General features: G+C 39.6%; 1 protein-coding gene across 1 annotated transcript in view; it reads left to right on the top strand.

Moving 5' to 3' along the window:
• Positions 1-11,646, top strand: part of LOC129242893 (ecdysone-induced protein 78C) — a 109,711-nt gene extending 98,065 nt beyond the window's left edge. Inside the window, exons 2-4 of the mRNA XM_054879796.1 lie at positions 1,502-2,016; positions 4,562-4,837; positions 11,013-11,646. Coding sequence (XP_054735771.1) covers positions 1,502-2,016; positions 4,562-4,837; positions 11,013-11,390 — 1,169 coding nt within the window. The 3' untranslated portion in view covers positions 11,391-11,646. The remainder of the gene's footprint in view (positions 1-1,501; positions 2,017-4,561; positions 4,838-11,012) is intronic.
• Positions 11,647-12,469: the final 823 nt, after the last annotated feature.

Below are 12,469 nucleotides of genomic sequence, written 5' to 3'. Positions count from 1 at the left end.
TTTTTCACCCTTTCCTCAACGTTGTGCTTGCACAGCAATTTTCTATTTAGTATTACTCCGAGGAACCTTGCATGATCTTTGAGAAGTAGTTCGTTGTTGCTTAGCTTCGGGAGGTTCCACGTCGAGACCTTGTACTTCCTGGTAAAAAGTACCTACCATGTCCGTAAATCTGGTAACTAAATGTAAATAAAATTAGCTGTTTGAGTTTCCCCTGTTGCAGTGGGAGAACTGAACGCTTCTAAAACTTAGCACAGTTCTTAACTCTGGTTAATTTCTGGGTGGAAATATGTAAGACGAGTGTAGTCAGAATAGAAACTTTTATTTATTTTCTTATGAACTGTGTGAAGGCATGGAGATTATTGGAGCACTCCTTAGAGAAATGCTCAGTATACTTATATGTATGTATGTATATCAGTGGACGTTTGTCAAAATAGTGTATTTAACTTTAAATTAATAAATCATAATTTGATTTGTCAAAGATCCACAGTTACAGTTCGGTTCACTTGATTAGAGGAAATAATTTTTATCGAAGAAAATTGTAATTAAAGCAGCATCAAAGTTTTCTGATAATTCAAGTGAAGGCTGTACTTTGCTCGAAAATAAGCATGCATCAAAATATTATCCTATTTAACGGTATCTCGCAGCCGTAAAACTTCAGCAGCTGTAATATTATGCCTGAATTATTGGTTCACCTGTATAGAGAAAAAATAATAACAAATATATGATTTTTTTTTTACATTTATTATTTAAAGCTTAAGAGTTTGTGGTCCTACTTGGTCCTCTTACCATAACACCACCTTCTCGGCTGTGATGTCGCCTCATGTATCTTTCCTCCCTTCTTAGGACATGGAAATAGTAATTGCAACCACGCGATCCATCCAGATTGAGCTTCTTTTCGTCCCTAAATACTACTTTTTGCCATTCGCCATGATCGTTATTTGTGAGCGAACTCCAAGCCATGTGGTCCCCCCTTGCAAAATTGAAGCGGCGTTCTTTGTGAAACTTTTTCAAAGGAGTAAATTTTTTTTTTTTTTTTTTGGAAATTTGTTCTGCTTGAAAAATGACGCTTTTAGAAAAGCTCTTCGAATAGTGGGTGTTTTTTTTAGATTTTTTTTTTTTTTTGGAAATTTGTTTTGCCTGAAATATGGCGCTTTTAGAAAGGCTCTTCGAATAGTAGGTTTGCTGGCTGCAGCATTTGCAATTTCTTTAATTTTTGTTGTTGGAAGGGCGAAATTCGATGCAATCCTTTATAAGGATTTTGCGGGTTTCCTTCACAGTTACTATGTACGAGGCGCTAAAATTAGGTAATAAAATTTTCACTTTCGTTTTATCAATGATTTCACCATGCAAAATCTTATATTTTGCTTAAAAATTTACCGATTACAGCTTCTCATTTCAAATTAAGTTTAAAAAACTTAAAAAATTACTCATTTTCATTTATTGTTTTTTTTTTCGAATTCCCTATTTACCTATTTTCGTTTTTTTTCTATCATCTTTCCAGCTGTTCGTTATGGTCGCGTACCAAAGCGTTCACGTGAGCTGAATGGCACACCCTCGTCCACGGATGATCCGAATGCCATTGTGCGTGTGAATACACCGAATACACCGCAAACGCCACAAATGTGTTCAGTCGCCTCGTCACCCTCCGAACTGGGCTGTACAGGCCAGAGTAGTGTTGCCAACACGGCCAACACACCCGGACCGGGTGGCGTTGGTATGGGTGTGGGCGTTAATATGAGCGTTAGTGTTGGTGCCGGCGGTGCTGGCGGTATGATGGGACAATGTGGCAACGTTAACGTCGGCGGTATGAGTGTTGTCGGTAGCGGTGGCAATGTGGGCATTAGTAATGTCGATAATAACGGTTGCGCTGTTGTCGATATGCAAGGTCCTGCCGCTGAACTCACCGTTTACGATGTGATTATGTGCGTCTCACAGGCGCATCGTATGCACTGTTCATACACGGAGGAGCAGACGCGTGAGCTGATGCGGCGACCAGTGGCGGTGCCACAGAATGGAGTAAGTACTTGCTATGTAGGTAAACTTTGTGCTTTTTATACGCAAATACATTTCATACATGCAAATATTCCACTTAATCCGCCTTTTCTTGAGACTCAGCCGTCCTCATTATGTGCTAGCTTTAGATCTCAGACGCTCTTCCTACACATTAGGCTGGCTGGTGCATGAGTTATCATCATCATCATCATCAACACGTTGTGTTGTCATCAGGCCCGACGAGAGGGGGGGGATTTGGTACTTTTTCCCCCGGGCCCGGAGTTTTCAGAGCGGCCCGGACTCGAGGCTTACTATAACATAATACGCATTTTGATAAATAAATAAAATTTGAAGGGGCCCGCAACTCAAGCTTCCCCCGTAGCCCGAATACTCTCTCCACGGCCCTGGTTGTCATGCAATTTTAATGTTTGACCTCAAAAATGCCCATCAGTCAATAGACAGCGCACAGCATAAATCTTCATATCCTACCATTTCTAAGTATAATTTTAAGAAATTTCGCGCATTATAGATTCTGAAAAAGTTTATTAATATACCAGGAGAAGTCCAAAATATACAAGACTTGCGTGATAAAAATGTTTTTGATGGCGCCGTCTTTTTAATGAGTTAGTGCATTGGAAGATAGACTCCTAGCTGACTTCCAGCGAAAGCTTGGTGACATTCGGTTCAGTGGAAGCGAAGTTATTGCGTCTAAAGGGTCCATGTGTTTGTGTCATCGGTACAAAAATGAGTTTCGAACAAAGAGCTAATATCAAATTTGGTTTTCAAATCGGTAAAATATTTACCGAAACATTTGAATTCATGGAAAAAGTTGATGGCGATGATTGTCAGAGATGGTTGTGAGGACATAAATGACAATAAACATACGGGCCGCCAAAATCAGTAAGCACCGAAAACTCCATCGAGATTGTTCGTACCTTTATCAAAAATTTGACCTATATCTCGAGACCCCCGTCACGGAGCGGCATGAAAAATACTCTGTACTAAAGCATTCACCAACAGCTTCAATTTGATACCCATATTGTACATACACATCCGAAGGTTACCCGGGTCCACGTTTTGACCTATATCTCGAGCCCTATCCACCAATAGGTATCCAAACTATACGGAAACCATCTTCAATACCTTCTTAACAATGTGTGTAAGTTTGGTTTAATTCGGTGCAGACACGGCCGGTTAGCGAACACACACAAAAAGTTGACTTTATTTTATATATAAGATTTTTTTCAGTTTGTGTCCGAAAAATCCAAATATCTTACGGAACCCTATTTTTTCCAAAATAAAATGTAATCCATGTTACTCTTGGATAATGTAGTTTTCGAATGGTGAAAGAATTTTTAAAATCGGTCCAGTAGTTTTTGAGCCTATTCGTTACAAACAAACAAACAAACAAACAAACAAAGTTTTCCTCTTTATAATATTAGTATAGAAGTATAGATGAACTGAAATCAGCGTTGAAACTCATGGAACCGGCGTTGAATATCTCCAAAATTTCGATTTATCGCATTTTAACTGATCATTTGGGCACGTTTCATTCCGCACAAGTTAACTGTGGACCAAAAATTGCTCAGAATTCAACATTCGACAGACCTCATTAAAGAGGCGAGAAAAGACGAGAATTTCCTTTACAACACTATAACTGGTGATGAAACGTGGTGTCTTGGAAGGCCCCTGATGAGCCACCACCGAAAAAATCGCGTTTGGAGAAGTCAAAAATCAAGTCGATGCTCATTTGTTTTTAGGATTCCAAGAGAATTGTCCACAAGTAGTTCGTGCCAACGGGCCAAACCGTCAATGCAATTTTCTATCTTGGCGTTTTGAAGCGTTTGTTGCATCGCATTCGTCGAATTCGCCCTGAATACCGCGAAGGAGGAAGCTGGCGCTTATTGCATTATAATGCAGCATCTCAGCGGTCCACTCTTGTAACAGATTTTTTTACTAGAAATCGCATTTTAACCATCAATCACTCACCGTATTCGCCTGGTATGACTCCCTGTGAACTCTACCTATTCGGAAAATGGCATTTGGCCATGAAAGGAAAACGTTTTGCGTCCGTAGAGGCCATCCAAAAGGCTTGTACCGACATCCTGAAGGACAAGACATTCCGGATTCCGGTCAAAGGCCTGAAACACTCTTTCGAAAAGCTTTCAGATCGCGCAAAACAGTGTATCGAGGCCAGCGGGGACGATTTTGCATAAATAAACTCGAAGTTATCAGAAAAAAGCTCCTCTCGCTTGTATTTTCGCTCAGTCTTGTTCATTTTGTACTTCACCTTGTATTTCATACGGGAACAATTGAATTTATTTAATTTTTAATAAAATATTAAAATACGCAAAACCTTTCGTTATATTTTTTATAAAACATCTTCGAAGTAATAGGATATCAAGACTTCTGCCGTACACTCTATGTCATACCCATAATTTAATTGCCCCCCTGCATGTCAATCGATGATACTTACACACACTTATTTTCCCACACATCTCACACGCACACACACTCTCACATCTACTAAGCAAATTCCAATACTAATGTTTCACTATTCCTTTTCTAGATTGCCACTTTAGTATCGGAGACAATAGAATTTCAGAAGATTTGGCTGTGGCAACAGTATGCAGGGCGCGTTACGCCCGGCGTTCAACGCATCGTCGAATTCGCGAAACGCGTGCCCGGCTTTTGTGATTTCACACAAGACGACCAACTGATACTCATCAAACTGGGCTTCTTCGAGGTGTGGCTCAGCCATGTGGCACGTATGATAAATGACGCAACATTGACTTTCGATGATGGCACTTATCTGACACGACAGCAACTCGAAATTCTCTATGATGTAAGTAAAATGGAAAATCACCCAACCACGTCTACAATGCGCAATAGGCCTTTTAAAGTATTAGATTGGGGAATGAGGTCAAAGCGTTTTTACCGAAGACTTTTTTAAACAAAAAACAATAATTATCTCAATAAGTTAATCAATTATATATCCGTAGTTGCTTCTCACCTCTCGATCCATTTTTTGATGCCGTTCCGCCAAAAACCACCTGGTCTGGTGTCAAAGAAGTTGTTGAGCAAGTTTTTAAGGGCCTCTTTGTTATCGAAGGCAACGCCCTTTATATCGTTTGACAGGAAACGGAAAAGATGGTAATCGGTCAGTGCAAGGTCCGGAAAATACAGCGAATGACGAAGGTTACCTGCCATTCGAGCTCTTAGAGTGCAGCTTTGACGACTTGTGCAACATGTGGTCTGGCGCTGCCGTGAAGAAGTATGGTTTGACCATGTCGATTAGGTCTTTTCGGTCGAATAGCGTCATTCACGTGGTGTAGCTGGGCAATGTAGAGCTCTTTGCGGACCGTGGCATTCTCTTCGAGCATTTCCCAGTGCACCATGCCCACCTCCCAGTTCCACCAAACACATACAAGATCTTCTTTGGATGAAGATCCGGCTTGACTCTCGGCTTGGGTGTATATTAGGGCGGGCCGATTTAAAAATCGCTCATTGCTCTGTGAAAATCGTATTCTAGGGATCAAAATAAGAAACTTTGCCGAAGGAACCATACCTCTAAAACGAATTTTGATATCCCCCAATTTTGGTCGAACGAAAAATCCCACTTTGACCCATTTAGCGTGCTCCAATCGAGTCCAAATGTATGACCGATCCCCACTAACTTTGGACGGCCGATCCACCCATGCCAGTGGCACACCCCCTGGAACTCCCCTGGGGGGTTCCCCATACAATCATTTCAAAATATCCCCATTTTTGGCCTTTATATGAGAAAAGAAACTAAAAAGTTCGACCCAAATTGGGGAACATCAGAATTAGTTTTAGAGGTATGGCTCCTTCAGTAAAGTTTCTTATTTTGATCCCTAAATATGATTTTCACAGAGCAATGGGCGATTTTTTTTGCCTCTCCACAAAAAGGCACTAAAAGTTCGACCCAAATTGGGGGACATCAGAATTCGTTTTAGAGGTATGGCTCTTTCAGTAAAGTTTCTTATTTTGATCCGTAGAATATGATTTTCACAGAGCAATGGGCGATTTTTTTGCCTCGCCACAAATCGACCCGGCCTAGTGTATATCCTGGAGGCACTCCTTTATTTGCTTCATATTGATGTATAGACACCACTTCTCATCTCCCGTGACGATTCGGTACAAAAAGCGCTGTTTACGACCGCATGTTGCTCGATGGCGCGCGAGATGCTGAGAAGCAATTTGAAGGCGACTTTCTTTTTTTTTTCGTTGAGCTCGTGAGACAGTCAGATTCCCAGGCTCCCAATTTTTCGGTAAATCACATTGAGTGAAGTTGATTGGGAATCATTTTATTATCGCAGTTCGTTTTAGTACCGCAACTCACAACTGGTTCGGCGACCGTTCTTCTTCAGAAGTGATTTGAGACGTTCTTCATCGAATTCAGAGGACCTTCCGCTGCGGGATGTGTCATCGAAGTCAAAGTCGCCATTATTGAACTTTGCAACCCATTTCCTTGCTATAGACTCACCTATGAGACCTTCTCCTTACACGTCGCAAATGTCTCGAGCTGCTTCGGCAGCTTTTTGATCATCTTGATGAAAAGCAAAGAAGAGCAGGTGTTGAAAATGTTGATTTTCGCCTCCTCGGTAGTCTATTTCTAAGCCTGAATTGGGCGAATCATCAATTAAGAAATGTCCGGTCAGAGGCTCACCAGAGTGTGGTAATCTTCTCACTTCTGTGGAACCGTGCAGCTAATAGAATTCTACAAGAACTTGAAAATATGGGGGAAAGATAATTGCAAACGACGATAATTTTGTTTGAGAACTCTCTGGAGAACACAGTCCAACATTGTGTGACCTTCAACAAAGATCTCTCAACAAGCTATCACTTCGGTAAATAAGTCGAGGACTAGGAGTAAGCGCGGGAAAAACAGACCTGTTCTTAAACAAATATCCCTAAGGAGAAAACCCCTTAAAGTAACGGAAAGGGCTAAATCTCTAGACCTTGCACTGGATAGGAACCTAAATTGGGAACTTACAGCAGCAGATAGAATATGAAAAGCGATAACGGGGTTGTACTCATGCAGAAGGTCAATTGCCCAAAAATGCGGGATGAAACCCAGGCTCTATACAGCGGTAGTTGGGCCAATTCTCTACTCTGATGATGTAGTATGGTAAAAAGCGCTTGAGAAGGTTGTGAACGTTAAAAGGGTTGCAAGCATTCCACTTCCTTCCCGTAGATCTGCAGGCAAAATATATCGCTAGCAGCGCGGAAATAAGATTGAATACCTTAAGCAACAGTAAAGATGGTGTTTGGGAGCTTTCCGGACTGGTGTACCATATATTCTCGCCCACAATTGCGATTACAACGTCCCCGACCCACCTAGCCTCAAGGGAAGTGTGGGAACGGGACGATATAAGGCAGGGCGACTCCATCGGTGTAGACACAGATGGCTAAAAACTCGAGGGTAAGATAGGAGAGGCGAATGTTTCAAACAACTAATGAATGCCTTCAGTTTTCAGCTTCTCGACAATTACAGTGTCTTTCAGGCTAAACTAATGGCAATAATGAAAGCCGTGACACTGGTACAGTGTGATGCGATACCTGGAGATAATAACTACATTTTCACCCTGGTTATCGGTGGAGATAAAATCCCGCGCAAACCTTGAAATGCTGCACACCGCTTAACGAAATGGCAGGGTACTTCCACCCAATAGTAACATGGGTTCCAGCCCACAGCGACATTGAGGGCAACTGCAGGGCCGATGAACTGACGCCAAGTTGGCGAATAAGCACACAAGTCATACTTTTACAGACTTGTACGCTACTATTTTTGAGAAAATGTTAAGAGCAGCGAATGAAAGAAGGCGTAACGAAACCAGCTTTTGAATCGCTCGACAATTGGGACCGACTGTCAATGCTAAGCGCACAGAATCTCCGCTAAGCCAAAATGGGCATAGTTTTATTCCCATTATAAAGTGGCACTGACTACTAGACAGACAAGCCCAGAGGATCGGCGAGCAGACACATGACTTCTGCAGAAGTTGTTTGAATAGGAAAGAGACGATCTCACATCTTCTGTGTTGCTGTGCTGCTCTATCCAAACGTAGCTTCACCACTTTAGGTAGACAATTTTGCAATGAGTTGGAGGATGTCAGTACTGGGGAAAGCAGGGATCTTTCTACAATCTTTGAAAAATTCGTGCTCGTTTTAGGAGAGCTAAGGACAAGGCTGCCATAGCCGAATGGGTTGGTGCGTGACTGAGATTCGGAATTCAGAGCGAACGTAGGATCGAATCTCCGTGATAGACAAAAATGAAGAAAACGTTTTTTCTAATAGCGGTCGCCCCTCGGCAGGTATATCTGTCATTAAAAAGCTCCTCATAAAAAAATATCTACCGTTCGGAGTCGGCTTGAAACTGTAGGTTCCTCCCAACATCAAGACGCACACCACAAATAGGAGAAGGAGTTCGGCCAAACACCCAAAAAGGGTTTACGCGTCAATTATATTTATATACACAGATGGACAAAAGTCACCGTCATTTAGTATCTAGAAGATTATAACATCTCCCGTGCCCAGAATATAATGGAAACATAAAAAGTAGCATAGTTACCAAAAACTTTTATTTATTTAATTTCTATTTCAGTTTAAATATCTTTCTCTTACTAGCCAATTTTTGGAAAAATGAAAAATAAAAGATTTTTGTCACCTTTTTGGAGGACAAAATTCACCGTCACGCCAGCTCGGCTTGCCTTTTAAAATAATTTTAACAAAAATTTAAGCCAATCTGACTCCTTTTTTCAGTGAGTTCGTTTAGTATGGTAGCTTTAAGACTGATCTGTATACATTCTATAACGGTACTTAATTAAAAAATTTTACTGACGACGCGCGATTGTTAAAAATGAATCAAAAAAGGAAAGAAACCACAATTGAAGAGAGAAAAATTATTTTAAATGCGTACAATCAAAGCAAGACCATTCGGGAGATATACTCATTAGTAAATCGTCCACGCACCACTATTACTGGAATAATAAAAAGATTTAAAGATGAACCAGAGTGCAAATATTTGGCAAGGAGTGGACGACCGCCGGCACTATCTGAACGTGAAAAGCGTGAAATAATAAAAATAGTTAAAAAAGAGACAAAAACTCCGTCAACAGAAATTGCTGCATCGATAAAGGAAAGCACTGGTACAGTTGTTCAGCCACATACTGTGCGCAGGGCGTTGAATTCCGCTGGTTATAACGCCAGAGTATGCAGAAAAAAACCACAGATCAGCAAGGTCAACCAAAAGAGCATTTAAGCAAGGGAATCGGTTTCTGGGAAAAAGTTATCTTCTCTGATGAAAGTAAATTTTGCATATATATTGTAAATCAGACGGACGTGTTTTAACGTGGAGAAAGCAGGGCGATGCATTAGCAGAGAAGCATATACAAACAACTTTGAAACACGGTGGTGCTGTAGTCATGGTATGGGGATGCATGTCGGAGAGCTCGTCTTTATCGATGAAATAATGGACAAAGGACTTTATTTGAATATCCTTAAAGAAAATCTCCAAAAAAGTGCTCAAAAGCTTGGCATTGAATCAAACTATTATTTTCAACATGGCAATGACCCCAAGCACACCGCAGAAATAGTTCGCTTGTGGGTCTTGTACAACACTCCCCATACCTTAAAAACTCCGCCACAGTCACCCGACCTAAATCCAATGGAACTTTTATGGTGGGACCATTTAGGTCGGCGCATTCGGGAGCATCACATTACCTCAAAAAATATGCTTAAGCAAACGCTGCTACAGGAATGGCAGAAAATAAGCCCAGATGTTACCAAAAAACTGGCTCATTCGATGCAGAAACGATTGCAAGCTGTCATCAAAAATAACGGCAAACACACATCATACTAAAATAATATTAGCACTTAAATTGATTAAGTACTTTATTAAGGGGGTCTTCTGGTCTCCAGCGAAAAAAAAATCGATTTTTTTTTGCATAATTTTGTTGTATGTGTATGCGAGAATACGCCACAGAAAGGATTTTTTGAAAATCGCATTTTTTCACATTTTTTTGGGCACCGAAGTGTACCCTCCTCCGGCCGTTTTATCATAAACTTTATCTTTAAACGCGTTTCCCCGAAAATCGTGTTTTTTAAGCATTTTGGTCACACTTTTCATAGTAGTTATACTCCGATTTCAATGGTTTTGGTCTTAAAAGGTTCGGAAAACTTACCACAAAGTTTCCCCGTGTACGATTTTTGAAATTTTTTTTCATTCCATTTTTATAACCTTTTAAAGTTCAAAAAATGAGCAAAAAAAAATTTTTTTTGCAAATTGTTGCATAACTTTTGAAAAAAATTAAAAAAAAAAAATCTGTCACGGAAAAACTTAACCAGGGCAACTCTGAAGACAACGCATATCTAATTTTTGCTTTCTGATTACCCAGGTGGAAAAACCGTGACCAAAATGGAGACCTGTTTCGTTTGGAGGTGGACGTCTTCAGCGCCATTTCAAGGTCGCGGGTATTAATTTTTTTCAAAGTCAAAACCATTTTTTAAAAGTCAAGACATGTACCTTTAAAATAAAAAAAAATTTTTTTTAAATATTCACAGGATTTGTCACAATCAATCCCCAAAAAACCCTTCATTTCAGGGCCTCGAGACCAGAAGGCCCCCTTAAATGACGGTGACTTTTGTCCACCAGAAATGCACACAGCAGCCATTATATGCCATTTATTTTATAAATACTTCTTGAATTAGCCTTATGTTTAAACTGAAACAGAATTTAAATAATTTAATTTAATAGTTTTCGTTAAATATACTACTTTTTATGTTTCCATTATGTTCTGGGCGCGAGAGATGTTATGATCTTCTAGATAATAAATGACGGTGACTTTTGTCCATCAGTGTATATATATGGACAACTTTCCACGATGGGTTATAAGCCTGAATGCGTCCCATAGTGGTTAGCCGCTTGAATCTAATCTAACCTAATCTATATATGTATATCCAAAAAATATATCTCCAGTAATCTCACATTTTATTTGCAGAACGATTTCGTTATCTCGCTGGTGAATTTCGCCAACACCCTCAATAGCTACGGCCTCAGCGATACCGAAGTCGGACTCTTTTCAGCTATGGTATTACTCGCCTCCGATCGGTCCGGCCTCGCAGAACCGAAAGTAATTTCACGATCACGCGAACGCGTTGCCGAAGCGTTACGTGTACAACTTGTACGTTCACGTGCCGGCTCCACACAAGCGCTACAACTGATGCCGGCACTGGAGGCTAAAATACCCGAATTACGTTCGTTAGGCGCCAAACACTTCTCACATTTAGACTGGTTACGAATGAATTGGACTAAACTGCGATTGCCACCACTCTTTGCAGAAATTTTCGACATACCCAAGACAGAGGATGATCTGTGAAGTAATTTAAACAACTATGAAGCGTGAGAGACAAAGAAATGTCACTCAAAGCGTGGCGGGGAACGTTTGTTGGAGTGAATGGCGCAAAAGACGAAAATATACTATGTAATACAAAAAGGAAATAAATTGTGAAGCAGGGCTTGATTGAGGGTGGGGTGAGGGTGTCTGTGAAGAAATATGAAAAATTCAAATGAGTAGGCACACAATAAGCAAGAGGGGATTTTTGAATCAAATACAAAATCTAAACAAATAAAAAATACTATACGATTTCTAAGCTTAGCGTGAATAGTTTTTAAGCAAAAACAAAAAGCAAAACAAAACAAAAAAAAAATATGAGAACAATTTATTTAATTTATATATATATTATAGAAAAAATTGGAAAAACTTCAAATAAAATATGAAAAATTTATTTTATAATTTTGTTGTGATCGTGGAACGATTGCAAGCGTCGCTAATGCTGAGATTTTCAAAAGAAGTACGAAAATGTTTGGAAATTTTTGTTGACTTTGTTTAAAAATAATTCAGTAGGAACTTTATTATTTGTGTTAAGGCGAAATTGGATAACAGTTTTAGATATATTTACTTACATACATGCATAGTTTTAATAAAATTAAAAGTGCATCACACACATACATACATATAAACATCACGTGATCATGCCACAGACAAATGTAACATTGCAATATCAGAAAGTGAAATATAATGAAAACAAAAAAAGTGTAATAACTTAAGATGAGAAGAAAATATGCAACAACTATATGATAAAACACAGACATAAGAAATACATAAATTCAAATTACTTAGCCGTGAACAAATACAAAAATATATACGAGTACATAAACGCGCGCGTACTAAATAAACTCCCTAAAAATGTGACACAAAAGAACTAGAAAACCCATAAATATACGCCACGCGCTAAATCAATCAAATTTAAGCATTCTATGTAAAGCAAAACTAAAAAGAACACTGAGAGAAACTGAACACTTTATCGAATGTTATGCAATACCTTCTTTTTCTTTGAGAAAAAAAAAACAAAAATTGTTTAGCCTAGCGTAGCGATAGAAATAAATGAAATATAT

Source organism: Anastrepha obliqua, chromosome 3, assembly GCF_027943255.1.
Source record: "Anastrepha obliqua isolate idAnaObli1 chromosome 3, idAnaObli1_1.0, whole genome shotgun sequence".
Taxonomy (NCBI): domain Eukaryota; kingdom Metazoa; phylum Arthropoda; class Insecta; order Diptera; family Tephritidae; genus Anastrepha; species Anastrepha obliqua.
This window is presented reverse-complemented; position numbering and strand designations above follow the sequence as displayed.